The sequence below is a fragment of the Periplaneta americana genome, chromosome 14 (assembly GCF_040183065.1).
Source record: "Periplaneta americana isolate PAMFEO1 chromosome 14, P.americana_PAMFEO1_priV1, whole genome shotgun sequence".
NCBI lineage: Eukaryota > Metazoa > Arthropoda > Insecta > Blattodea > Blattidae > Periplaneta > Periplaneta americana.
The window spans coordinates 91076263-91104062 of NC_091130.1; the positions used below are offsets into that span (position 1 = coordinate 91076263).

At 34.0% G+C, this 27800-nt stretch overlaps 2 protein-coding genes and 1 long non-coding RNA gene across 7 annotated transcripts in view; 2 read left to right on the forward strand and 1 right to left on the reverse strand.

The window, feature by feature from the left end:
• Positions 1-27800, reverse strand: part of dom (domino helicase) — a 689640-nt gene that overhangs the window by 625405 nt on the left and 36435 nt on the right. The window lies entirely within an intron of this gene.
• LOC138713562 (uncharacterized) overlaps positions 7364-27800 on the forward strand; it is a 266726-nt gene continuing 246289 nt past the window's right edge. Inside the window, exon 1 of the long non-coding RNA XR_011335916.1 lies at positions 7364-7814. This is a non-coding gene — a long non-coding RNA (uncharacterized lncRNA). The remainder of the gene's footprint in view (positions 7815-27800) is intronic.
• On the forward strand, positions 9481-19662 carry LOC138713961 (uncharacterized). The gene is made up of 4 exons (XM_069846541.1): positions 9481-9888; positions 10103-10257; positions 14168-14320; positions 19630-19662. The coding sequence occupies exons 1-4, from the start codon at positions 9699-9701 to the stop codon at positions 19660-19662; spliced, it is 531 nt and encodes a 176-aa protein (XP_069702642.1). The 5' UTR covers positions 9481-9698.

Consider the following 27800-nt stretch of genomic DNA (forward strand, 5'->3'; position numbering starts at 1 on the left):
AAGATTACTGTTGATAAAATTTTCCAGTCGGTTTTTCATACATTAGCACTGTGACCTTTTAGAATGATTCTATTGCATTTTGAAGTATGTTGCCATCTTCTTACCATAATAACCCTTAGTTCAACTATACTTAAATTACTCCATGGATGGGGAAATTTGGATATAATGTGTATTACTGAAGTAAAAGAAGTTTTAAAGTTCTTATAAAACAAATTATCCCAACCATAATTTAGTGTATGTATCCTAGATCAGAATACAGAGATTACGTAGGCATTTAAACATTTTAATTAGGCCAAACGAGATAAAAAAGAGCAGAATGTAGAGGTTAGATAGACATTTAAAAATTTTAATTAGCCCTAATGAGATAAAAAAATTTCAGCCAATATTTAAGTTCTTGATAAGGCTTATTTTGTAAATTTAAAATATTTCCCATTAAAATCTGGGGTAGAAAACACTTTGGATATTTATTTGTTTTTCACCAATCCATACTTGTGTACATGGCATGATCTGGAACGAAAAACTAGGTTAGTTGCCAATTAACGTTTAATTATAACTGAATCACCCCACATTTATAAATTGTAATTTACTAACACAGTATTAATGATTATTATTACAAATTATTAAAACATGTTCTAAACATGTGTAATGTAAGACTCAGAAACAAGCTTACTGAGCATGCGTAGTATGTTATAACTGGGACCTGGAAAATTCATGTGGCTCAAATTTTGTTCTGGATCTGAAAACATACATGAATTTGGTTACTGTATCAGAGGTGGTTTTCCAACAATATTGCATTGAATGTGATGGGTCATTTCATAGACTGGTAAACAAGAAACAGTTTTTTTTTTTTTTTTTTTTTTTTTTTACCAAGCAGTATATGTGATCGACACAAAAATTTAAACACTCCATGATAGACAACAATAATATTAAACTGGCATGTGTTTGAAGATTAGTCAAGTTTTAGTAAATAAATGTAACTTATACCCAAATTACCACGGCCCACCCTACCACTGGGTACAGGCATCTTCTTAGGAGACATCTTTCTTTGTAATTTAACTAAAATAAGTTATTTACGCATTTTCTAACATATATAAAATAATAGAAGTAAATCTATTCCATTTATTCGGTTATTTGAAATATAACATGAACTAATATATTATGTCTATTTATAAGCAATATAAAGTGTTTATATTTGAAGCAATGCTTAGTTACAGTTTTTAGATTTACTTCTGTTATTAGACGTTAAAAAATATGTAAATAACCTATTTTAGTTATATTACAAAGAGTAGGAATATCCGCTAAGACGTCTATATACCAAATGGTATTTTATAAACTCCAAATGCTCTACAGATTTACTAATTCACATTTTCGAAGATATACGGAAAATATATTTCATTTTTATTAATAACATCTTAATTTTATCTCCTATTAGCTAATATTGTGGGTTTATTTACATATCTGGCTGATGTAGTAGAAGGCATCAGTCATCACAATAATGTATTTCTATGGAATGTTCGGTACTAAATGAGTTCTAATCCATGTTGTACTGAAGTTTTTGCTGTTCATTTGTCATGGTAGTCACTACATTTGGTTTTAGATTTAAACACACATAATACTACAGAAACAAACTCTTTCTCATTACCTTTTTGACCTATAATCCATATTCAACCTACAGTCAGTAAGAACTTCGTTCCTCATCCCTTCCCCCAATAGTGAGTACTTCACTGTTCTGTCATTCACTCATATGAAGTCACTTGTGTAGACCAATTTACCAACAGGTTGTTGTCCAGGATATACCATAGGAAGTTACACCCATAATATGAGACGGAGATTTGTTGGGATGCAATAGGGAAACAGGAGTCAGAGAAAATCCGCATTATCTGGACTAAGGGCTTGCCCAACAAAAATCATAAATCGAGAGTACACCAGAGATCGAACCAGGGTCCATAGGATTATGAGTCCAATGCTCTAATCACTGGACCACTGTGGTGGCTTATCTAAATACATTACATGCCTCTTATTCTCACCAAGCTTGTCAATTCTCTATACAGTTTTTAGGCATCGGTACTGCAATTATAAAAATAATGTTCTCATTTTTTCTGACACTTTTAAAATTTAAATCCAATTGAATGCAAAGTTTTTTTCCGAGGTGATTCCAATTCCAGAATAAATAAATATTATTATTATTATTATTATTCCCATTTTTACCTATTTCATCCCGCAGAGCAGAGCAGAATTTCTGGAATGTAGATAATTCATTTTGTGAGGTATAGAACCTATCCTTATCATTCAGTATCATTTCTTTGTTCATTATTCCATTTTTATTCAGAGTGCATAACTTAGTCTGGTTACTATGGACTACTTTTTATCTCTAACTATTCTTCATGAACGATTTTGACTTGATATGTTGGTAAATTAAATTGTAGACAGTAACAGGCCACTAGGCCTAATACCTGCAAGGACGATGATAATGATGATGATTAAATGGTAAATTGAAGAGCTCCCCAGAATAAAGAGGTAAGAGCCGATGTTTGCAGAATAAGTAGGTTTGTTCGCATCTCTATATATTCCACTCTCCAACTTCCTTCCCTAACAACCAATAGAAAGCTAATATTTTAACGCCACTTTTCTCTCATTCCCGCAAGTAAGAGGCCCCTGTGTCAGTTTAGCAAGCCATGGCATATATTTTCCACACTATCTGTGCTTCAGTGGCTGGTCATGATAATATCTTTGAAAAATATTGGAGTGCAAGAGGTCAAATGACTTCATTGTCAAACGCCTGGCATTAGAAAACAACAACATATTTTCCACACTAGTGTTTGTCAAGTTCAAATAAAATGCTAAAGGAAATCATCAGCCTGTGAACATTCACAACTGGAAATGACAATAAACAACAATGTTTGTCTAATATTTATTCCTCATAAATCATAAAGTTTACCTTCTTGACTGGCTTCATAAATCACAATACAATAATACTTTTATTGCATCGTTCACAGGGTTGCTATGCACCTACCGATCAACAGCTCTACAGTGTTCTTCTCTCACAAATGACATGAAAGATGATCTCTTCACAGATTTTACAGTCTAAATCATGATGAACAAACGTTTTATATTGCACACAGATGCATGGAAATGATTTCAACCACGAGAAGAAGGGTGGATGACGCAGTTTCTAAAAGTGAAATACTTTTTCCACCAAGGGAATGAAGTACTGAATGTTTGTCAAAGGACACTCCGTGATGTTTTGTCAGTGAGTAAGAAAAGAATGGAAGTTATACCCTAGATCATATATAAAACAGATTGACCAAGCTTATATTAAATTTAGACGCAACTGGAAAATAACGGACGCTATGCGTCGCTAGTGTCGAGAAATGAGCTTGCAATAACAAACACTAGATGGCAGAGTACCTGAACAGTACATAGAGTAATACGACTGTGGGATGACTTTTTTACGTCATGCCACCTCCAAATTTCTTTCTCATTGTAATGTGAGGTTATGTTACAATAAGACTTTGATGTGTCGCTAAATTGTAGTATACAGAAGTTTGTTTTACCCAAATTCATCAACACACATAGATGACATTTTGGTACATGGCTGATATAATGTTGTTTGCATTCAATATATAATCTGTCATCATTTGATGTACGAAATCTAATTGTTCTTAATTTTCAGTATACAATCTCTCCCTAGCAACAATTATCACAAAATACTAAAAAGAGCAGATTTGTCTGCGTTTGTTGAATGCACATCATGATGCTCACGAAAAGGCACTAATTTATTTTGTGTGAACAAGATTACAATTTTTGAATATGAAGGAAAAGCAGGTATCCCTCTTCTGAAATTTATCCGAAAGGGGAAGAATTACAACTCCCTCCCCCCAAACATGTTTCCTCTTTTCTAGGCCTATATGTTTTCATTTTACAGGTGTATTATATGATGCGATATGGAAGCAGATAAATAATAACTGTACGTTTCTCGTCCACATTAAATTCAACGTGTTCATAACGTAGACCTGATATATTGCTTCATGTAGGCTACACAGCTGGCAGTGTTCTTTTTACGAATAAGCAGTCGTACTAATCATTTTCTTTTCATCTGAACTATTGCTAGAATATGCGTTTGTGTTTTTATTTGCTCTGTATGTTGTTAAATAACTACTGAACATCGTCTTTGGTTAACAAATTGTTCTAGTATTCGTTTTATATCAGTCTTACGGTATTGAATTATGTCCATAACGTGGGCGAGATATTATCAGGCTGGAAAATTCGCTCTGAATGCATTTTTTTACACAATTTTCTAATTTTCAGCAGATTTACGATACCCTGTGCGGTTTCTCTGCCAATGCAGAGTTAATTGCAATATACGGTAATTCTGTTATTTTCCTGACACTTTTATATCCATTCTCAAACGTACTGATATAGATTCTTTACCCTACTGTAGGTATTTTGCTCTCTACAAATCATCGTTAGTCAAATGAAATAGCCTATAATAGTTGTTTGCAACGAATTAGTAGACAACCTCAATCCCTCCTGACCGCCTCCCTTACGAATTTCTTTCTCACTTTAATCAAATTTACTTTATACTGGTCCTTAAATTACTGAAACTAGTGCTGAGGTAGTTACGGTGATTTCTGAAGTGAAAATCGTTCAATTTATAAGGGTGAAATCAAAAATAACTTTTGTAGCCTTTCCTTGTCCTTAATTGGAAATTTGAGTAACTTCATATGACGACAATATTTCTTCCTTCTTCTACAGTCAACATAATCGCAGATGGGCATTTCTAAATGAAGTTTGTTACACAGAAACCTTTGAGACAATATTGACACTTGAAGTTCTTTATATAGTTCATCTATAAGAGTTAAATTAGCGCTGAGGTAGTTTCCTTCATACTCAGCTTATTCACCTTACATACATGAGTCTGTAACAGGTTAGGTTTGGTCAGTGATGTCATGGTAATTTTTTTCTTGGCCATACACCCCACCCCTTGTTTTCTCCCTTGAAATATATTTTACTCTCCTCTCTCTATTTCTCCAATTGTCATTTAATTATTTTTTTTTAATATTAAAGAAGAAGTAAAGAAATTGTTTTGCTTTACAATTTAATTGTACAAGTTTGATTTAAAGAATACACCATGTAGCACCACAATAGATGCACACTTGTCTCGATGAATCTTGGAGTGTATATTTGCAGCACTTCTTGTTTTTCAACCATTATTTTATATAATTCTGGATTCCAGTGCTGAAGAGGTGGATAATTTTTGTTTATGAACATCAAACAAAATAGGCGGTAGGTACAGTAGGAACAGGAAGAGATGATCTAAGATCTGTATAGATCTCCACGTACAAAACTTAGGCACCCCATATGCCGTATGGCTCCTTACAGACAAAATTTTCATTTCCCCATACGATTAATTAAAAAAAATTGTAGGTTCCATACGATATATGGCCTTGTGTGGCCTCCATGACAGCACTGGGGTCAGTTAGTTTAGGCACTTTTACACCTTGCATATACAATCAAATGCATCTCCACAAAAAAATTCCTTATAAATTGAACGGTTTTCACTTCAGAAATCACAGGAACCGCTTCACCCAGGTAAGTAGTTAGCAGTTAATCATTTCAAAGCTCTTGTTATATTATGAAATAGCATCACACAATGCTGCCAAAATAAATGTTCCCAGTGTTAAAATTACAGAGTGTAAATTTCGCTTAGGACAGTTTTTGCTCTGGAAAATTAAAGGAAACAAACAGTATATCAAACCAGCAGCTGAGACACAAAGCACCTGAAATTCGAAAGTGGTTAAAAATTTTTATATTTCATTCTTGCTTATTTACCAGCAACAGAAGTACCGATATCAGATTTTTTGCAAGCTAATATCAGAGGCCCCTTCCTATTAGAGAATGTTTTGAATATTATTATATTCTGGAAAACTACATTGGCATATCAACCTCCCCTCCCCCCGCCTGAATTCTGGGCTGAAGCACGAAAATTTCGAAATGTACAAACTACAGATGCAGCAGAATATTACCACAATGGTCTTCAGCAAGAATTTTGTAAGACATATCCAAATATCTTCATGGTCATTATATGTATTAAAATAAAACATATACTACATGTGAAGTACCTACTAAAAATGAAATAGAAATGGGAAGGACAATAAAAAAAAGTGGAATGGACAAACACTAAGAAACTATTCATCTTGAATCAGTATGAACAATAGGACACTTTTTTTTGGTGTTAGTGGTATAGAATATAAAATTAAGTTGCATCAATAAGTTTTTCGAGTTTAGCATTACTTTAAGTATTTATTGTCCCCCTGTTGGAAAGATGGAATTACTTTGTTTGAAACTTGATGAAATTTTATTGTACCTTAACTCAATTTATTAAGGTACAATAAAATTCAAAATAATAACTGCAGGCCATTTTAAAATAAATCTGTTGGATGTAAATTATTTCTTAATTTATTACGACCATAAAGGTATTGTTACAAGCGATAGATTGAATCATTTTTATCTTAATAATTTAATGTAGGATGATTATTTCGGGAATTGTTATGCTCTAAATTGTGAGGATATTTTAATACTTTTTTAAAATATAAATTTGGAATATGTTTCCAGTTAGTAAAGAGTAATTCAGAGAGACAGAGGTCTCAAGCATATTTATTGACACATGCCAGAATTATTAAATATGAAAAAAAGAGTTCTTGCACTAACATACTGTTTATAAAGTAACCAAATCTTAAGAAATACAGTATATGTACTGGTATTCTATATAAAGGCATAGGAGTGAATATAAATCTGTTTTAAGGAATTCCTATTTAATATTCCTGCTATAGAAACATGACAAAATAAATACAACGCAGCATGGAAGCTAATTCAACTCTTATCGAGTATTGTTGATGAGATGTGTTATGAAGGTAGACCGAATCATTCAATATAAATGTATAAATAGGACGAATAATAATAGATTAATTTCAGTGTATGTAGTATCAAAACTGAAAGCGGTAACTAGTCTATGAATGATGTCTTAACAAGTATAAATAAAATGGACTCTTGACAAGAGACACACATTTGGCTTCAGTAATAACTAGGACTTCAAGGAATTTTTGGTAGCACACCTGTCAGGCAAAACTGAATAGTCAGCATTGTCTAACTATAGAAGCGCGATTAAAAAGTATTTTTTCCCCACCCATTACATATGATTGCTTTTTTCAAGTCCCGGTAATAACATTATTAAATTAATTATCCCACATATTTGGGTGGTGCCTTTCTTTGTTTCTGACATAATTTATGAGAGTTTCTCTTTTACACTTCAATAGAGAAATACAACTTTCAGTGGACAACGAACGTGTAACTCTAATGGAACTCTAAGAACCACAGCATTAATGTTTTCTTCTTTTCTTTCATACCCTTTAGTTTTTGTTGCAGATAATATCATGCTATTGGATAATTATACATGCACCTTTCTAATAAAATTGGCATATATTTCACTGGTCTCAGAAGTAAAATTAAATGTATAATAGCTTCTTGGTGCAAAATATTTACTGAAAATTATTGTAGGATTTGAATAGAAATGTCACTTCTCAGGCAAGGTTATTCGTGGATGACTGTATAATATACAGAAAAAATTAGTGATAAATCTTATATCACCGCCTTGCAAAACTAGCTTGACATTATTGAAAACTGGACTACAACAAATAAAATTAAAATCAATGTGAGCAAAAGTAAATCAATATGTATCCTTCTGTAAAACACAAAATTAAATTCGTCTCATATACCAATTAAATGGATCACCAGTGTCACAAGTAAACACTTAGGTACTGTATATATTTTAGTAACAAACTGGTTGAAATAAGTCACTAATATTACAAGAATAGCCTGGAAAACACTACATTTCTTTAAGCGTATTCTTAAGAAAGCTAACCGAAAGTCAAAAGAATTAATGTACATAACCCATGTTCGGGTCCACTGCTGTGGAGTAATGGTAGGCACATCTGACCATGAAATGAGTGGGCCCAGGTTCAAATCCTGATTGGGGCAAGTTACCTGGTTGAGGTTTTTTCCGAGGTTTTCCCCAATTGTAAGGCGAATGTCATGTAATCTATGGCGAATCCTCAACCTCATCTCGCCAAATATCATTTCACTATCATCAATTCCATCGAGGGTAAATAACCTAGTAGTTGATACAACATCGTTAAATAATCAATTTAAAAAAAGACGTCAGATAAGCAGAGGAAGTTACAAAAGCTTGTAGTGGCGAAGAATTTAAAGGTCTGTGTTGTTAAAAAAAAGGGAAGTACTACAAATGGCAGAAAAAGTGGATAGCCTATATTGATGTTTTTTTTTTAACCGACATTACACAGGAGATATCACCACATATAGTTGTAAACAACCGTGGATATTTTAAATCTGAAAGTGTACTTTAGTGTAATTTTTTTTATTGGGTTATTTTACGACGCTGTATCAACATCTAAATTATTTAGCGTCTGAATGATATGAAGGTGATAATGCCGGTGAAATGAGTCTGGGGTCCAGCACCGAAAGTTACCCAGCATTTTCTCGTATTGGGTTGAGGGAAAACCCCGGAAAAAACCTCAACCAGGTAACTTGCCCCGACCGGGATTCGAACCCGGGCCACCTGGTTTCGCAGTCAGACGCGCTGACCGTTACTCCACAGGTGTGGACACTTTAGTGTAATCAAGTGTTGCTTTGTATAATAAGAACTGTAGGCACAGTGTATACGGTAAATCTCTATATGCATTTGAAAAGATTAGTAATCAACTTGACAGAAATGTTCGTGTGTCACAATATAATTTGTAATATTTTATTTGTTAATGGCACTGTTATTTTTATTAAAGTATGCGATTTAGCAGTTACATGTACTTCACAAATGTCTTAATTGTTTCAAAAACAACTAAATGCATTTATGACATTTGGCACAATAATATGAACATTTTCCATTTTGGTAATAAATTAAGTGGCAAGAAAATGTTCATGTGTCACACCATATAATATTTAATATTTTTTACATTATTAATTATTCCTTTTCATTATGATTTTCTGTTTATATTTTGGAATGCTTACGTTAAAAAACACTGATGTGTCTTTCATGAACTCCTAAAGGCCGGTATTCATAGTCGGTGACTTATTTGTTCAATAAGTATGACTTTGTGAAGTTATACTTATTGGAAAATCTCAACTTATATGATTACGGTATTCATAGTCGACCAATAAGTCGTACTTTGTTAAGTTTCATTCAATAAGTGTAACTTATGTGTATACAAATAAGTCGAACTTATTGGTATGAGAAATTGCAAGGCCATTGTCACGACAATGTAAATCAGAAAGTCGATTTTCTTTTGTCTTTAAATTTGTTTGCATAGCTTCTGATTGATGTAATGTACGGAAAGAAGAAAACAAAATATTTCAGTTATGTATAAAAAGATGGTTGTATTGAAGGAGATTATTCTAAAATATTCAAAGATTGCAGAGAATAAGAAGACCGACACAGTTTTTTGAAGACAAAAGATTGCAGAAGAATTCAATTCGTCGATACATATTGTGGAACATGTAAGTAACCCTAATACAATATTTTCTTTGAAAAGTGTATATTATAACATAAAGAAAGAAATTATGAAGTTCGTTTACGCGAAATTGGAACTGATTACAGAGAACTGGAAAACAACTATGTATAGGTTATTATGGACGAACATCAAATGCCACCAACGGAATGTTTTGACCAAAGAACGCCAGACAGTGATGGCTACACGAGGTGGTCTTCCAGTAAAAATGTGAAGGACATTGATCCACCTGTAGCACAAATAATCCCTCGCACAATGGTCCAAGTTCCAGGAGCGGTTGACTCCGATATGATTGCGAGTGAAGTAGGAGGTAAGCAGTGTTACATTCAATATTCTTTCTTGAACTTTTAATTTTTTTCTCAGCCTATCAGCTATTATTTGTTAATAAAGAAAATTATCAAATCATATTTACATGAAGCGAGGTAATAGGTAACTAGACCTAACAAGTGATAGAATGAAAAAGAATAAAGCCTACACAACATAATTAGCCAGTTGACATAGCCTACGTATTGTTTACATTGCAGTTGTGTTCGTAGAAGTAGAGGGAGCACGTCTTGCACCAAATCCTTCCAAGGACGTATCCCCCTCTACAGCTGGACCATCCAACTCAGGTGCAGCTGAAACAACAGCAACAGCAACTCCAGCAGCACCAGTGGATTACACAAGAAAGCGCAGGAATGTAGTTTTGAAAGAACATAGTGATTCATTATTTCAGTTTAAAAAAATGAAGGCAAAATTAGAATTAGAAGTTGCGGAAATTGTGTTGCGCGAACAACTTATTGATACTGAGCTAGAAAAAAATATAAAAGGTCAAAGGTTGGACATTTGTTGGCATAACTAAGCATAATTATGGTACAGACTACTATATTTCATTATAGACAAAGTGCATGTAAAAGATTTTCGTTATCGCGTCAATATTGTTGTTCAAGTCTTTGAAATGGAAACGGCACGCGCTTTAACTGCCATTTAGCTCTTTGTCACTTCACTGTGTTGCCGGATCTTAGTTAATAGTAGCAACAATTAGAATATTAAATATTTTTCTAGGTTTAGATACCACGGAGAAAAACTAAATGTGGCAATGCCGCACATGTTTAAAGTGGGTCTGGTGGTTAGAGTAATTATTATCACTTTTTACAAGTCAATGGAACTGAGATCGGAAGCCCACAAACAAATGCCGCTTGTCCATAATGAAAACAGGACTACTATAGTCATCAAATACTTCAATCGGTTATTGTTTAAAACTTCATAGTATTCGTTGTTAACATTACAAATTGTCTCAATTTTAAATATTTTGGTAAGTCACATAAATGAATAAATATTTTACTTCAGTGAAATTCATTTACATCTTGTCATCATGCCTCCTAAACTCTCCCTGAAAGCCTGCTGTGCAGGTGATGCAACAGACACAGGTTCTTATGGATGAGTCGTTACATCTGGATCATCATCTGGTAAATTGTCATTTCTCTCCGAATTCGAACTGTGAAGCAATGCACAGGTAACAATAAATTATATTTGGGACATTCTCGAGTTTGTTTTTTATACCAACCGAGAGATAAAGAAATCTCACCTTCTATACCTCAAGCATTCTCTCCACTACATTAATTCTCGTCCTTTTTTCGGCTCTATTGTACCTATAAAGTTTAAAGTGCCAAGCCGATATTTCCACAACTCCTTACATTTGACAATTTATTTACTTTCATTATGACAGTCAGAAAACTTAATTGGTTACTGTGGTTGCATGTTCGGTGAGGTCTACGCTCCTTGAAGCCCTGAACCAGTGGGAAGGATAGCTGCGAATATATTGAATAACCGGTTGTGGACAGCTGATAAGGAGTAGTCCTCTAGCTTGGGGATTGGGCGAAGGGCTAACAATCCATCACAGTAAAAAAGAGCTTGTTACGAAACCCCAACATAAGCCTCGAAATGGGATTACAGCAAAGAAATAAGATTATGACATTTGATGCTTGAAATGTCACGAGTCTTTATAGATCAGGATGGGTAATATTAGTAGCAAAAGAACTAGCTAGATAATTATGGAATAGACTTTGTGAGAGTACAGGGAGTTAGGTTAGATGTGAATGGCCTATCACCAATTTGGAAGAGGATTCTTTATTCATAAAAAGAGATGAGCAGGGCATGTAACACGTATGGGTGAATCCAGAAATGCCTATAGAATGTTAGTTGGAAGACCTGAGGAGAAAAAGACCTTTGAGGAGACCGATAATAGTAAAATGGATTTGAGGGAGTTGGGATATGCTACTAGGGACTGCATTAATTTTTCTCAGGATAGGGACCGATGGCGGGCTTATGTGAGGCCGGCTATGAACCTCCGGGTTCTCTCATTTGTAAGTTTGACAGCAAGAAGGATTTGTTTTCCATTCATTTTATGAATACATAACAATTTAACTTAAATTGACTGAATAAGAGAATTTAATCTTACTAATACTCAAATTTTATGCGTATTAAAGAAACCTAACATTACCAATGTATTGAATACCGTACCTCATTTATATTATAGAATACGGTTATGGTTATATTTTAAGAACATTAAACTTATTTCAAAGTTTTTCGTGGCATAAAATCTCAAGTGAACAAGAAGTAGTAATCTAGAAGAGCTGGTAAACCTGTCTCGGTTTTGTAAGAGTTCTTTCCACTTTCGGAAGTATTGATTCCAAAATCTTTTGCGAAAACGAAACCTCCTTTTGAATTCAAGATCATTATAAAATTCAAAGCAACCCATGATGTTTCGCAAGTAACGCTTTTGGGCGCAAATTTCTTGCATTTCAATAACTTCCTCGGCCAATTCTTTATAAAAGTTATCAATTTTTAGGTTAAAACTGACATAAGTCAGGGGTTCCCTTGACTTGATGAAGTTTAACTTATTTCATAATATAAGTCGCACTTGAGTCACTATGAATTGCAATAAATTCAACTTCATGAAGTCAGACTTTGTAACGTAAAGCTTATAAAATAAGCACGACTTATAATAAGTACGACTTATTTGGACCGAAATCTACAATTGAGACGAGATTTAAGTTCGACTTATATATGACTTATCTCGACTATGAATACCGGCCTAAGTATTTGATTAAGTATCCTGTGAAGATCATAGTTACTTCGAAAATGTTACGTGTGTGACTATGGAATGACCCATCAGTATTGTTAGTATTGTTACAAATTACAAAACCTGAAACTGTTAGAATGGGATCAGGAGTAGTGACAAAAAATGTAATGTTGTAGGCCTACATCAACATGACTATTTTAATCCAGTTTCTAATAGTTTTTAAGGTTTGAAGGCCTTTTGAGGTAAACAGTATTGAACATGTGAGGGAAGGGCTATTTCTTGGTAATGGATTAGGCCTGTATATTTTATAATATTATTAACTATATATTGTTAAAGTACCTAGTAAATATCGTAATATGTATATTATATAATACTGTAAACGAGACAATATCACAGGCTGCAAACTAGATTATTCTTGTTTTTGTATAATTATACGAACATGTCTGAAATAAACAAGACTACCATTGGTTAGGTTAGGATAGGATTACTTATATATTGTAATCAGGCTATATGCACAAATTTTCCAATATACTACTATCATAACTAAATAGGTTATGTTAACATTAATTTTCATAAGTTTTTGTGGTGCAAATTAAAATAATTCAAAGTAAAGTATAACAAAACTCCGACAACATTATAATTATGAACGTCAAATTCTCTTATTTTATTTATTTTTCAGTGTTTAGTCCCTTATTTCCCATTGTTCTTTGGATTTATCATTAGTGAAATATCAATTAACGGATAAATTATGTTATACACTCAGTTGATAATATAAATAATATTCACGACAAATATATAAAAACAGAAGAGATAACGAATCATAATTTAGCCCACCGATAACTTTATAACATGGTCTAAAAATTCTAGGTAGATTGGCTTTGCGCGAGACTCTGCATTGTATTCTATTCAATACAAAGGCGTACTTTATCTTATCTCTCCGCTTCACCCACGTGACAACTATAATTAGAACTCCCTCGTTCGGAACTTGCCTAGGTCATGTAGGCCAATAATATTTATCCATGGTCATCAATTGTCGACAGTACATACCGTTGCTTACGAGAATATCTCGTAAGCAAGAAATAATCGATTTAGACCGACCAGACCGGTTCAGAGTTCATGTCTCGTGATGGTGTTGGTCATTGTGCCATCTGTTGACGATTATTGAACTACATCAAGCTGGCCTCGACTGCAAACCCTAAAGCCTATATAAAAGAGCTGTTAGTATATATGATCTAGGGTTATACTAAATAAATTGAAGTACGGGAAAGACCTTAAGGATAGTCGTGGAAAACATTTCAAATGGTCACATGCCACTTCTGATAGCTGTAGAGATTACCTTCTCTCCCTAAACAAGAGAATTACTACAGCAGGAATAAAAGTAGCAAAGACTGTCTACCTCCTGTTCTGTCACACTAATATACAGCATGTTTACATAAAAATATCTTCAAAGCAAACATCAAAATCCACTTGTGCAGAGAAGTATTCAACACTAAGTTTAATTTGAGTTTTCGTATGTCATGTTTAGATGCCTGCAGTATGTGTGATCGATATTACAATGATCTCTGTGGAGCAACAGAGTAGTGAAGAACATGAACACATCCTCCAGATGACCAAATTTCACCATCGAAAAGCAGAGGCCGCTTATTCCCAACTGAAGGCTGATCAACAATCTTCTAAAGTAAATCCAAACATAGTTGTGTTATAATTATGTTGATCAAGAAGAAAAAATGACTGAAGACCATCTTCAAACCTGTAATGCCCTACATGCTGAAACCATAATAGAAAAATACTGGAGAGCAAGAGCACTAATGGCTTCATTGCCAAGGGTCAAGCATTAGAAAACAACATAATTATGTCAATCTCCATCAGATCCTAGGTCGTCCTATTCTGCATCATAGCTTAGTATTTTATCAGTGACAAAACCCAATATAATTTCGCTGTTCATGATGCTCACAGTAACAAGGCACGAGTCGATCGCAAAACCTGTGCTGCAGAAATAGTGTCCTGAATATTAAATTATGTACTAAACACCTAGAAACCTCTCAAAGAAGGATGTGAGACCGATGTGCAAGGCAGAAAATAACTAGAAAGTTGTGATACTGCAGATATTTTACTAAAGCAAACTAAAAGTTTACGTACACAGGCCAGTTTTCTTCCCTGAGACAGAGATTTTTCCCTCATAAAAAAACCACAACTGTTGTGCATGTCCCATTCGACCTACAATCCATTTAAACAATGATTCATGAATCAGAGTAACTGTATAGAAACAGCAGCTGAAAACACAAGAGAAACTGTGTCCTGAAAATAACTCAGGCTATGTGGCTGCAGATGATCTTACAACTGTGAGCTCGAATGTCCCGTAATCCTCTTCAACCATGCAAGACATATTCAATAAGAAGAAATTGGGGAACTGGAATCACTCTACCATCTTGTGAGTCTACCATGCCTCTGAGAATCCTCTTCCCATTACTGTGGTTAAAAAGAATAATCTTCTCTCGATGTATGAACATCTATAAGACCAAACTAGCACATCTTTCTACGAAAGTTTAAGAATAGAATAATTATTCCACTTCTCAAGTGTCTCACTATGCAAACTTTGTGTTGTTGAGGTTTAGCTGAATGGGAGGGCAACATGTACTCTGGACAGAACATGTTTATTTGATGATGATTTTTCAGAATAGATTTAGAATATCTATTTACAGTGGGCAAATGTGTATTGTTTGTAGCCTATGTGACAGCAGATAATATGAGATTCACAAAATTTTCAAATGTTTCCTGTCCATGGTTTACAGAGATTTATGAAGAAAGTATTAATAAAAATAACTAGGCCTACATATCAGTTGCTATAAGAAGTTATTCTTACTTAATATGTATACATTAGTGGAATAATGGGGTAACCCTTGGATATTCACCCTTATTGCACTAAAGTACAATCAAAATACTCTTATTCTCAATAATGAATGAGTTTTAATGATACTATATTTTATAAGCACTGAACGAACTACGCACTTGTCTTAGTAGGTATTGTGAATTTCCAGGCAAATACTGTTTTTTTTTTATCTCCTGAAAAGCTGTAAATATGGGAGTTAACCCCTCATTCCAGGAGCTCTTCAATTACTATCCTTGTCAACACCATAGAAACCAATTACCTTGTCAACGACATTTCTTCCTTCACCATGGATAACTTTATTTCTGTCAGTTTCTATCATAGTCACAATTTCATCCTGAAGAGCCAGATTGTAGATCCAAGAACAGCCATAGACACATGCCTAACAACTAACTTGTTACATGTAAGAATAACTGAAAATATGACCAAAATGTCTGACATAACAATAGGAATTGTTTTTATAAGATTTTCGAATAAATCTTGTGAAAGATTTCTCTGAATTGTGTATTTACGACCTGAGCGAAGAGGCAGTTAAGGAGGTATTCTTTGTATAGCACATGCATTCCTAGTTCCTGAACGATCTAAGTACAGTCAACACTGGATATAGTGAACTCGGTTATAGTGAACATTTGGCTATAGTGAACCTAAATCGTTGGTCCCAACTCACATACATTAAAAAGTACATCAATATTTCTGTTTATAGTGAACCCTCGCTTCGGTTATAATGAACCTTGTATCCTGTCAAATTCTTATTTGAAGTCAGACCTTCTTGTATAGAACTTGTATAGAAATGGAAGAATGTGTTGAGAACATTCTAAGTTTCTTACTTCTTCAGTCAAAGGACAAAGGTAGGATTAGTGATTCATAGACAATGAGCTGTAGGGCCTACTGTAAATCCAGGCAACGCGTGACGACAATGCCTCACTCCACCGTCGAAGGGTTCACATTCTGTTCTCAGGCACTCTACTCTACTGTTATTGCTAATCCTCCACCGTCAAAGGGTTGTCTTTTGTTCTGAGAAACATTTCCATTATGATGGATAGCATCAAAATAACGGAAAAATAAATTGCATTCTTTTATTAAAAGAGGATGGACATTATGTCCAGAGCATAACTTAAGGTAAGATTTCGATGGCTTTCGAAATCCATCAACCCTCTCCCAGTTTCCATTAAGTGATCCAGGAAATTCCAAGGCTGAGTAAGGAGTCACACCATAACAGCGTTTGTCATTTCTACCTGATCGTCTGTTCCTAGTGTTCCAAAAGTGAATGTACTGTATAAATATGTCGATTCATAAAGTGTTTTCTTTGGAAGATAAGGCAAATATTATAAGTGACATTCAACGTCTTTCGCAAGCAGACTTGGGTCGACAGCATAGTTTAAGTAAATCAACTGTGAGTAACAGTATACAGTATCCAGTGTAATCCATTCCACAAAAATGAAATATTTTATTTTCTTGTTCATAATTTCATTCATTTCTGTCATTTAAGGTTAGGGGAGAGACACTTCGGATATAGTGAACCTCGGATATAGTGAACAAATATTCAAGTCTGCAGAGGTTCCCTATATCTGGAGTTGACTGTATACTTACATGTCCAATTATGTGCCATCTGTTAATTCTTTTCGACCTGTTGGATTTTAAAATGTGTTTCTGCATTAATTTCTAAAATACAAACTTCCTCTTGGGAATGGTTAAGTTCCACTTCAGAAAATGAACAATCAAACAAATCGCAAATTTACAAACTTAAAATCTTTAAATGTAAGAACCAATCACAATTGTAGAATTTTGTAGTTTCAACAATAGGCTACCTCTGTTTAGCCTGGTTGGCAAATGCAGTTGCATATTGGTAGCAGAATCGTTTCAGTTCACATCTAAAATATAAAGTGGCTGAAATGTAGAAATTTGAAATGGGAACAAAAATCAGGAGTGAGTGCTGCATCAAGCTCATTTAGTGATTCAATTTCTAGTGATGTGTGTCATTCCAACAAAGACCAACTGTGTGTAAAAAGTACGATAATAATTATTCTATTTGGATTTTCCTATATAGGTAACAAAGACTGTCAAGTACACAGTGTGTTGTTTGTGGTGACATTTTTGCTAACAGTAATCTGAAACTTTCTCTACTTAAACACCATTTCCATTGACCTTCAATTACATAAAAGTTACAAATCTCAGTCATTAATTAGTTTTAAGGAGTTCCCAGTGTTAGCAAATTAAAACAGTAACAGTCTATTCATCTTTCTCATCCACATATTTGTGTGATAGGCCTTTTTCTTATGCCTACCTGAAAAATAAATCCAGAAATAGACTTTGTGATCTCACTTCAAAACTCTATGACATCCAAAGTTTCATTTAATTTCATATGGGAAGTGATGAGTAACTCTATAATGAAAATGCTTAGGTTAAGACAGAAGTTTAAAATATTGAGACTACCATGCGAGTTAAGCTCACACGAAATTCTATCACTACACAAAACATTTCAATAATATCAATAAAGTAATTCTCAGTGTATGTTTAAATTAAAATGTGTTAACTCTAATAAAGTGACTTCAAGGATAGAAAAATGTGATATTGTATTATTAACTTAGCATACCTATTTAATTTCGGCTTTAATGTTTTGAATGGAAAATAAAATGTATATACTTATTTGAACTTACTGTATATTGTATATAGTCTCGATATTTTAAGCGTTGTTGTGTCATTTTTGGAATCCTAAGGTAGGCCAACTGTATTTACCATAACTAATTTAAAGTTGTTAAATATTATTCATATCAATAAAGGGTTCGCCAAATTCACATCTTTGTGAAAGGGGTTCGCGAGTCGAAAAAGTTGGGAACCACTGGTTTGAAACAATAACCGTTGATTAAAACAAGTTTTAAACACATTTAAAACTATATTTTTAAATCATATTTCTTTTTAAGATATTTCATACAAGTTATTTATCTCGTTTTCTGGTTGTTTTATTTTATTCTAATTGTTTACAATATAAAATCATGTTTGTCTTCTATTCAGACCTTTATAAAATTTACAGTTTTGAATTTACAGTGGCGCTCCTGACTATGGTGTCAAACTTTTTACTTTCCCCAAACAAACATTATTATTAATAAGGAATTTTTATAGAATGTACAAAACAATTTGAATGCTGGTATCTGCATTTAGGCCTACTGTCTGAATCAGATTTTATTATATTTATAAGAAATCAACTGAAAATAATTTTAAGATGCTTTTATAAAACATTTGGCATCCTTATTATTGACAGAGTATTGATTATCCTGTTAAGTAAATCCATTTACAACAGAGTACAAATATATCATCTCTTTAGACCAGGATAATGGTTTCCATAAACATGTAATAGACAATTTGTTCAAAAAACGTAAAAACATGTTATTCAAAAACCATTATACTTCCCTTGAACCGTTAACCCCTAATTCTAAGAAAACATGGATCAGTATGATCTATTTTGGACAAATATCTAACCAATTAAACAATTTTTTCAAAAAACAATATAAATATTTCCTTCCGCATCTACAATAAATTAAACAATATCCTTCCCCATAAATTTCATAATAGAGATAAATTTCAAAATGGAGGCATTTATATGTTACAATGCAAAAATTGCCCCAGTAGATACATTAGTCAAACCCGTAGAAACTAAAGAACCCAATACAATGAACATGTTTCTGACTTTAAATACAATAGACGAAAATAAAAATTTGCAATACATTTAATAGGACATGGTCATCAATTAACTAACATAAACGAAGCCTTACAGACCATTCACCCCATGAATGACAACCCATGTATACACATCGCTGAAGAATTTTACATTACTCATGCATTTAATAAAAGCATCTCTCTCTTGAACCAGCAAATTCCCAATGTACTCAGTACATTTTATAATCTGGAATCTCCCCACACATGTGACCTCCAACATACCAATACACTTCCCACTCCCCCTACTTTTCAATTTGATGTTACCTGGACACTTTGTAAATAAAACGTTCGCTAACATTTGTTGCTGGTCCTTCTACAGTTCTGGATATATCTATCTTCCACATCAGTTCCGTAAGTGTGATAGTTTATCTTCGTGATTCTCACAGGGACGTTTCACAACGGATGACACAGACACATGAAGCAGTATGCATGGAACATGACGCATGCATCAAAGGAGAATAAACAAACGCGTGTAGGTGCTGCTATTCAGGCCAGATAACGCAGGACACAAAGAACATGATGCATGTGTTTTGCATCATAGCCAAGATAAAACATGCTGATTCTTTGTGTCGTGCTTCATGCAACCTGGTCACTACAGTCCAGAGTTCAGTTCAGTGTACACTTTCCGATCATGAGGGACGATCAGTTTATAGCTGTGGTGGAGAGGTATCGAGTTATTTACAATTATACAAGTACAAACTATTCAAAGAAGAATGTCATAGTTGAAGTTTGGGCGGAGATAGCTGCCGAAAAAAAAGATAACTGAAAGAGAATTGTTCGGGTAAGTAGCTATTTAGTTGTCATGTATATTCTACCTACCTACCTACCTATCTATCTCTCTGTCGGTCTATTTATTTATTTATTCGAAAGTAAGTAGACACACTTAAAATATAAGTTTTTTCTACTTCATAACAAGTTTTATTAAGTCACTGACAATTAATTAACACTTAAAAATAGTACTTATTCTGCCAAGGGAGAGCTACACTGGGCTTCAAGAAATAAGAAACTAGGCTAGCCCTCATATACACACTTTAATCTGTAGGTCGGCCATAATACAGTGTGCGAAAATTATTTGGAACTACTGTGGTATCAGCATTTAGAATATTTTCCACTGCAGGTTGACACATTTTTACTTCTTTTTTTTCACAAAATTGTGCAGAATAGACCTGCATGTAAACTTGATAATGTCATCTACAGTTTCCAATTTAGATTAATTGCTGTGTTCAGTACTTTAAATTTAGAACATAACATCCCAAATGCACTTTCTAAACTCTTTCTAGCCCTAGATAGCCTCTATAGTTAAAAACACGGTGCTCCTCTGTCAATATTCTTGGGAAATGCCTCATCTGCGACGATATAGATTGGAAAATTTGGTTTATCTTCTTCTGTTGGTAATAGGCAAGGAGGTGGGAAATTTGTCCCTTCATTAACAACCTGGTACATGTCAGAATTTTTTAACACAGTATCATCACTATTTCTACTCATGTCTCCAACAGAAATCATAGTTAAAAGTCCATCAGCATCTGTGCATGCTAAAAGAGCCCCAGAAAATGTTCGTAATTCATACAGCTTGATCTCGAGTTAAACGGGTGGCCAACCCTCACATGTTTTCTGTTTATACTTCCCACGCATTTAAGAATATTCCACAATTCTTCATGTCTCTTAGAAATTTTCAGCCAATTACACTCCTCAGGGAACTTCATATACTTGTCTTGAAGTGAATTCCAAATAGCCTTAGTGGTTTCTGATATAATTCCAATTATTGTTGAAACTTCTCAGAAAAACTGATACTGTAGTGCAGTGAAAGAATGACCAGATCCCAAATATCCGAAAACAGAGTATAATTCTAAACTATTACATATTGTTACATCGCAATTAACATAAATACCACATTTTTTTTTCTAGGAGATGACTGCAAAAAACCGATGGAGAGTCATTAGGTCATCTTATGTATGATCGAAAAACAAGAAAGTAAAAAGTGGCGAAGCAGTGAGTGATCACAAAGAATATTACCTCACTGAATGTAAGCAATTTTTGCTGCCATTCATTAAGTCCAGAATGTGAGTAAATATTCTATCACGTTAACAATAATTTATTGATTTTTTTCTCTGTACATAAATTGTTATATTTATGTTTAACTTATTATTATTAATTTCGAATATTAGCAATGTAAATGTGTCATGATCATTTTCGCCTTTGTATTGATTTTTGTGTATTATATTGAATAAAGTCTTATTTTCTTAAGCAAAGCAGAAATATCCCATGTGTCAACGATCCCGAATACTCAGAAGATACTGAGATAATTAATAATTGTAGATGAAGTTGAGGATGAAGGTGAAGAAAGTAATGCAATGGTTGGAACGTATCACGCGGAAGATGGTCGGAACAAAAAGGAAACACCAGGGAAGAGAAATGACGAGTTTCAAAGGACGACTCTTGAATATTATAAAATGAAAAAAAATCAAATCAGCCGAATCCTCTAATCTGCATTTCTTCAAAGGTTTGCTTCCTTATACTGAAGAATTTATGCCACAGAATAGACTTAAATTTCAAAAAAGTATACTGGATGTGATATCCAATATTTATGATCAGCAGACACAACTGTATGATCTAAAGTCGTATGATTCGGAAAACTCTAGTTTGTCTGGTTTGTCTCATGGAGGTCAATCCATCGATCCCAATAGAAATAATCCTCCAGCAGACCATCAGTGCCAATTTAGTGGCTCTACTGAACAAAATTCCTATCAAAGTACATAATAATATACAGAGTGGAAGTGATATAACTGTGCAGGTAAATGGGGCCATAGAATACATTAAAATAATCTATTATGTGTTTTGTAAATTAATTTCATAGTTAATTAGAAACTTGGGCCGAAAGTCTACGAAGTTTGACACCAGCGCGTAGCCTGCACAACTACAAATACACACGTATACATGACGGAAACATGACGGCCTCTCTTCTTGGAATTGGTAATCCCTCATAAACCCCCATCCTCTACTCAACCCCTAGCCGCGTGGCAGGAATACAATAGATCCCAGCATTGCCAAATCTAGTAGTCATTGCCTCTACCTGTTTGGTTTCACCCGTTCTCAGTGTCTTTTCAGACATTTGTCGACGTGTTGTTTTATACCGCTGTGCGCTTCAATTTATATAATTTATTCCGGCCATGATTAATGAGTGTTGGAGCAGATGATCCGCAGCCAGGCCTTCTGATTCACTTGAAGATCGAGGACCATCACAAGAACAAATAACACCGTCGAAAAAAACAGAATATCTTATTTGCAGAGGAGCGTAGCTAAGAAAACAAAGTGTTAAAATATTGTGTCTAACGTTAGAAATTCTATGCATAGAGTAATCGAAAGTTGAGGTAGTTTGATAAGTACAAATCTTAATCACTTAACATCGGACGCAACCGGCGGAGTTGGTAAAAAAATATATATAGGGCATAGAAATTAAGAATTACGGTTCACCAACTAAAGAGAAAATAAACAAATTAAAACAGAATTCGGTATGATAGACGATTTTATGCGTGATTTACTTCGTCGAACAGTATGTGAACAGTACGCGAAAGAGATATCGCCAACAGCAAATAAACTTGCGGAAATATATTCTGGCCTGATTTGTACATTACGTTTAAGAATTCAGAAAAAATGTCATTCGATTCTATCCAGCACTTTCGGAATTACCAGGAAAAGGGTTTTTAAGGAATATAGTTTGCGAAGAAGAAGAAAAAGCTCATGCCGTTTTCCACTTAACAGCTATTACAGCCAATGCCGCACTTTACATTAAAAATCATAACTTCAGAACTAATACAGAGCCACTGGCGTAGCTCAGTTGGCTAAGTTAACTAACGATCTGAAGTTGCACTTGGTCATGGGTTCAGTTCCCACTTTGGCTGATTTATCTGATTGGGGTTTTTCCGAGGTTTTTCTCAACAGTAAGTCGAATGTCAGGTAATCTATAGCGAATCCTCGCCTCATCTCGCCAAATACCATTTTGCCATCACCAATCCCATCGACACTAAATAACCTAGTAATTGATAGTGTCGTTAAATAACTAAAAAAAAAAAAAAAACTAATAGGCCTACAGGTTGTTTTTACCTGAATGAACTTCAATAGTTGGTGAAGAAATTTAAATTTTATATTAGGCCTATATTTTATATAACAGAATTTTAAGGTATAAGAAGTGTACATGCCCCCTTAATTAATTAAATCATATTTCGTATCTTATAACGTTCCTTAGGCCTACAGAAAATTTCCATCGAATCAGCAACTAAACTGGCAGACAAACAAATGTATTCTTTCGTGCTTTAATATGGTTTTCGTATGATGTAAAAGGAATACATTTATCCATGACTGGTATCTAAACTGGTCTTTATTTCACCGTCCTTAGCAACCTAAATAATGACATTATTCACAGCAGTGAATAAAAGTTTTCTAACTTACAGAAGTGAATTAAATATTTTTAAATCACTCTCTACATGACAACCAACATATTGGCATTAATTAAAATGAATAAATATGAACTTCTTCGCCAACAACACATTACAAAGAAAAAACCTACAATTTAAAATTAAATTTACATCGGTAATGAATAAAATATTGTATAGCACACTAGAGTAAACAGATTTTATGCGCTCGTGGAAATTATCACCCAAAGCGAAGCGGATAAAATCTAATTTTACTCTCTTGTACTATAAATTGCTATTCAATGATCACAGTTTCCGAAAATTTTACCAGCGTAACATCCTTAATTAAGTACAAAATTCTGGAACTTCAATAACATGAGAATTTAACACTTATTATATAATTCTGCAATTCTTTGTTTATTTAGGCAAAACATGTTAGTGAAAATATAAATATAAAGTGTTTTTAAAATAAGTTTGTTCATTTTTATACCAATTTTGTTTCAGTAATTATAAATTAAGGTATATTTACAAAGATAATATAGTCTCACTGAAAATCGCGGTTTCACGGAACACAGTTTGAAAAACATTCGCAAATCGCAATGACTTCAAGAATTGGCAACTCGGCTAAGGGTTTATCCCTTGCGCGTGCCAGCAGTTAACTGGTGAAGGGGATGAGGGAAGGTCGTCATGTTTTCGTGCGAAGTATACCAAGGTCTGAATTGCAGTATTTCATTCCTTTCTCACTGCAGTAGGGCTGCCAGACTTTTTAATGGCAGGAAATAACTACGTGTTATTCTTTTTATTTAACTTGCAAGAAAACTGTCCATTTTATTAAAAACTGTAAAGGGATAAATCATTCCGTATCAGTTTCTCTAATGATAAGAGTAAAAATCAGAATTGTATGAATAGGACTTATCAGGTAAAACAAGGAATAAGCTGTTAAAGTCTGCACAGTTATAGTACTTCCACCTTGTAGCCTATAGTATAAGACAGCGGCATCAGCACAGAGCACTCTGGGGCTAGCATCTCGTACCTGCAGAGTACACACTGCACTATGGTGCATTGTAGCTGTTAGCAGGTATGCTCTCCACCTCTTCCTGCTGCACGACGCCATACACGGGACGGCTCCCATTTCAGCGAGTGCTGACTACCACTGGTGTAAGACAATGTACTTATTGTATAAATACATCAGTTCAAATATATGTTATTTATTACTTTTGACACTTATCTAGGTATATTTTATTGAATGGTCAATGTTTCTGTGCATACCTGAGTGTAATGAGTAATCTTTCAGCATGAAAAATTGCACAGCGGTAGTTAGTACCTTCCTTCTCAATGGCTGGGATTACAAGATTCAGTAATTCTTCAAATAATGTTCCAGACATTCTGTAATATTCTGCGAATTTATCTGGATGTTGTGCTATCTCTACCGATAAAACGCTATAGGCACCATGACTTTCAACGTTTTCAACCAATACTGATTGAATCCAAAATTTAAGCCGTTTTCGTCGCCTTCTGATTATTGACAATAGAAAAAGATCATCATCTGACGACTTCATACTGAACGACTCATCAGCATCGTGCAACATAGGTATTATCCTGTGTGAACATGCATGTTGCAATGTTGTGTGTCACACTCCATGTGCCATTCATCATGCTTCTTGCATTATCCGGTGTGAAGCCCGACTTCACAACCCCATTTCGTTTTATGTGGTTTTCAAAATATCAAATATGCAGTTTTCAACATTAATCTTTCACGTATTTATTTCAGACTGCAAGACTTTATATTTTGCGAACATTGCGTCCTCTTTTCAACACTTCCATTCATTTAATGTCAACCTGTGCCAGCACACCAGAACTGATATTTTTGTAAATGCAGTCTTCATGCCACTTTTGTTACATAATTTGCAATCATAATGCATATCGTACTTTAAGACTACTCGTATACGTCTCAAGATGCTGCTAAATGCTACCTTTGCTCTGCTCACAATTTCTCTCTCACATTGATTACAATGATTAATAATTTTTAATAAGTAATTTTATCCCATTATACATAGATTTTATGTTAATTTTCAACCTATTCTAATCCCTTTTAACTTGTGATTTTATATGTACCCTTGTTTTTCATTATGTATCTCTTCCATTTCATAAAGATCTTCACTGTTTGTTTGTAACATAAATGTACTCTGTAGGTCTATTTAATGATCTGATGATGGTTCAGTGGAACTAAAAACATCAATTTATGTAAAAAACATGTTCATCACATGTGTGAATTGATAAGTCTGATAGTCTTATAATAAAACTTTGAGAATTGTCTGATCTGTTCAGAAAGTAGGGTTTCAAAAGCATAGATATCATTTGCTGTCCATTTATGGGTGCTACTAAAATGTTCAAAACATATCTGTTCTGCCTAACAATGGTTTCATCTAGGATAAAATATACTGGATTGCAAGCTATTACTTGCATGAACTGTTTTAATTTTTCTTCATACAGAGGATGAAGATATAATATTCGTAAGGTGCTCTCATCTGGAGGAGTTTTTCCAAATTTTCTGCAAATATTATTTCATAATGGGGTTGTTGAGCTTGGAAAGAGGAATACCACAAATGTCTTTGTCATTTCAGTAAAAAATTAATTTTTATTTCTTGAATTTGAAGCCAGTGCCTCACCAATAAACTATTGTCACACTCCACCTTTACTACAGTGTAGTTTATTCTTCATGTGTTGCTTAACACAATTACATTAGTGTTTTTCATCAATTGTTATTGAAATATCACAAACATTGCACCTTAGAACAGACCCGTCACTCTGAATACTTTCTGCATTAAACTGTATAACAATATCACGTATTTTCCCGACATTCACTTTGTGTTTTGGCATGCTGTGAATACTGGCAATAAAGGAGAATGACAAAGACACCATGCACTAGCCAAAGCATATTCTGAACTTAAAAATGACAAAAATTAAATTCGTCCTCAAATTCCAGAATCTAGCAGTCAACAATATTGATTTGTCATTGGTAAGTTCGATTTTGCCTTCCTCCTTTTCTTGCTATTCAACAGCTTCCATCTAAGAGTGGTGTGATGAAGCACAATCTAATTGTGGGCATTTTACTTAACAGGAGTTCATTGAGGCGTAAATTAATTTGAAACGTTTTGCCAAACAGGACTGCACTGAAGTGAAGGTAATGTGGTGCCACACTAAAAACAGTAAATTTTAATAAAAACATTCAGAAAGCAAATTTGTTCATTTATCTAAAAATCAACAGAAGACTAGTAGATTAAAGTGTCCGAATGGCGTATTTAACAATAGGTAAAAGCACTTGTCATGCCGCATACATTTGGTTTTCCTTGTTTAATTTATATAGAAATAGAATGTGTCAAAGGATCCAAAAAAAGGGGAAAAAGGTGCAAAAAGATGCTGACATTGCAAAAAGGTGCAACCGAAGCACTATTAGGAGTGTTTATTTTATATTTTCTTTTCAAGAAAAGCCAATTTGGGCATTTTAATAGAAAAAAAATTAAGGTCCAGCATCTAAAATTTCTAGCTCTGATAATAACAAAAGCAGAAATCCGGATAATCACTTTGATTGGAAATATGTCCTTGTTTTTCTATTGTGTGATCGGAGTAATAAATAGTACATCTAATTAGTATGCTGGCACTATAAATTAAAGAGCTGGGTACCCTTAGATATCATTTAACCTTGAAGATGAGGAAGACGAACATCCTCAAAACGTCGGTGGATCACCAACTTATGACTGGCTGGAAACCCGAGAAAATTTTGAGTAATTAGTATGCGTCAAAATATTTAGAAAAGCGAAATTCTGACGATGAGGATCCTACATTTAAAAAAAAAAGTGTCCATTTAAAGAGATTGGAAAATGTGTAGGCCTATAATTAGCTTATGCCCACGCAGAATAATCCCTTTGAAATTCACAGTGAACCACAAATAGCTAAACAGCAGGAACAGATGCTCCACTGTTTTAATGAAATCAAAATTACAAGTTTGTGTCATTTTTTCTTGGTTATTTAACGACGCTGTATCAACTACTAGGTTGTGTCAATTCAAAATGGGACAATCAAGCTTTTTATAATGTTGTAAAAAAATGATTTCTCACTGATGGGCCATTCCATGTCAAATTGACACA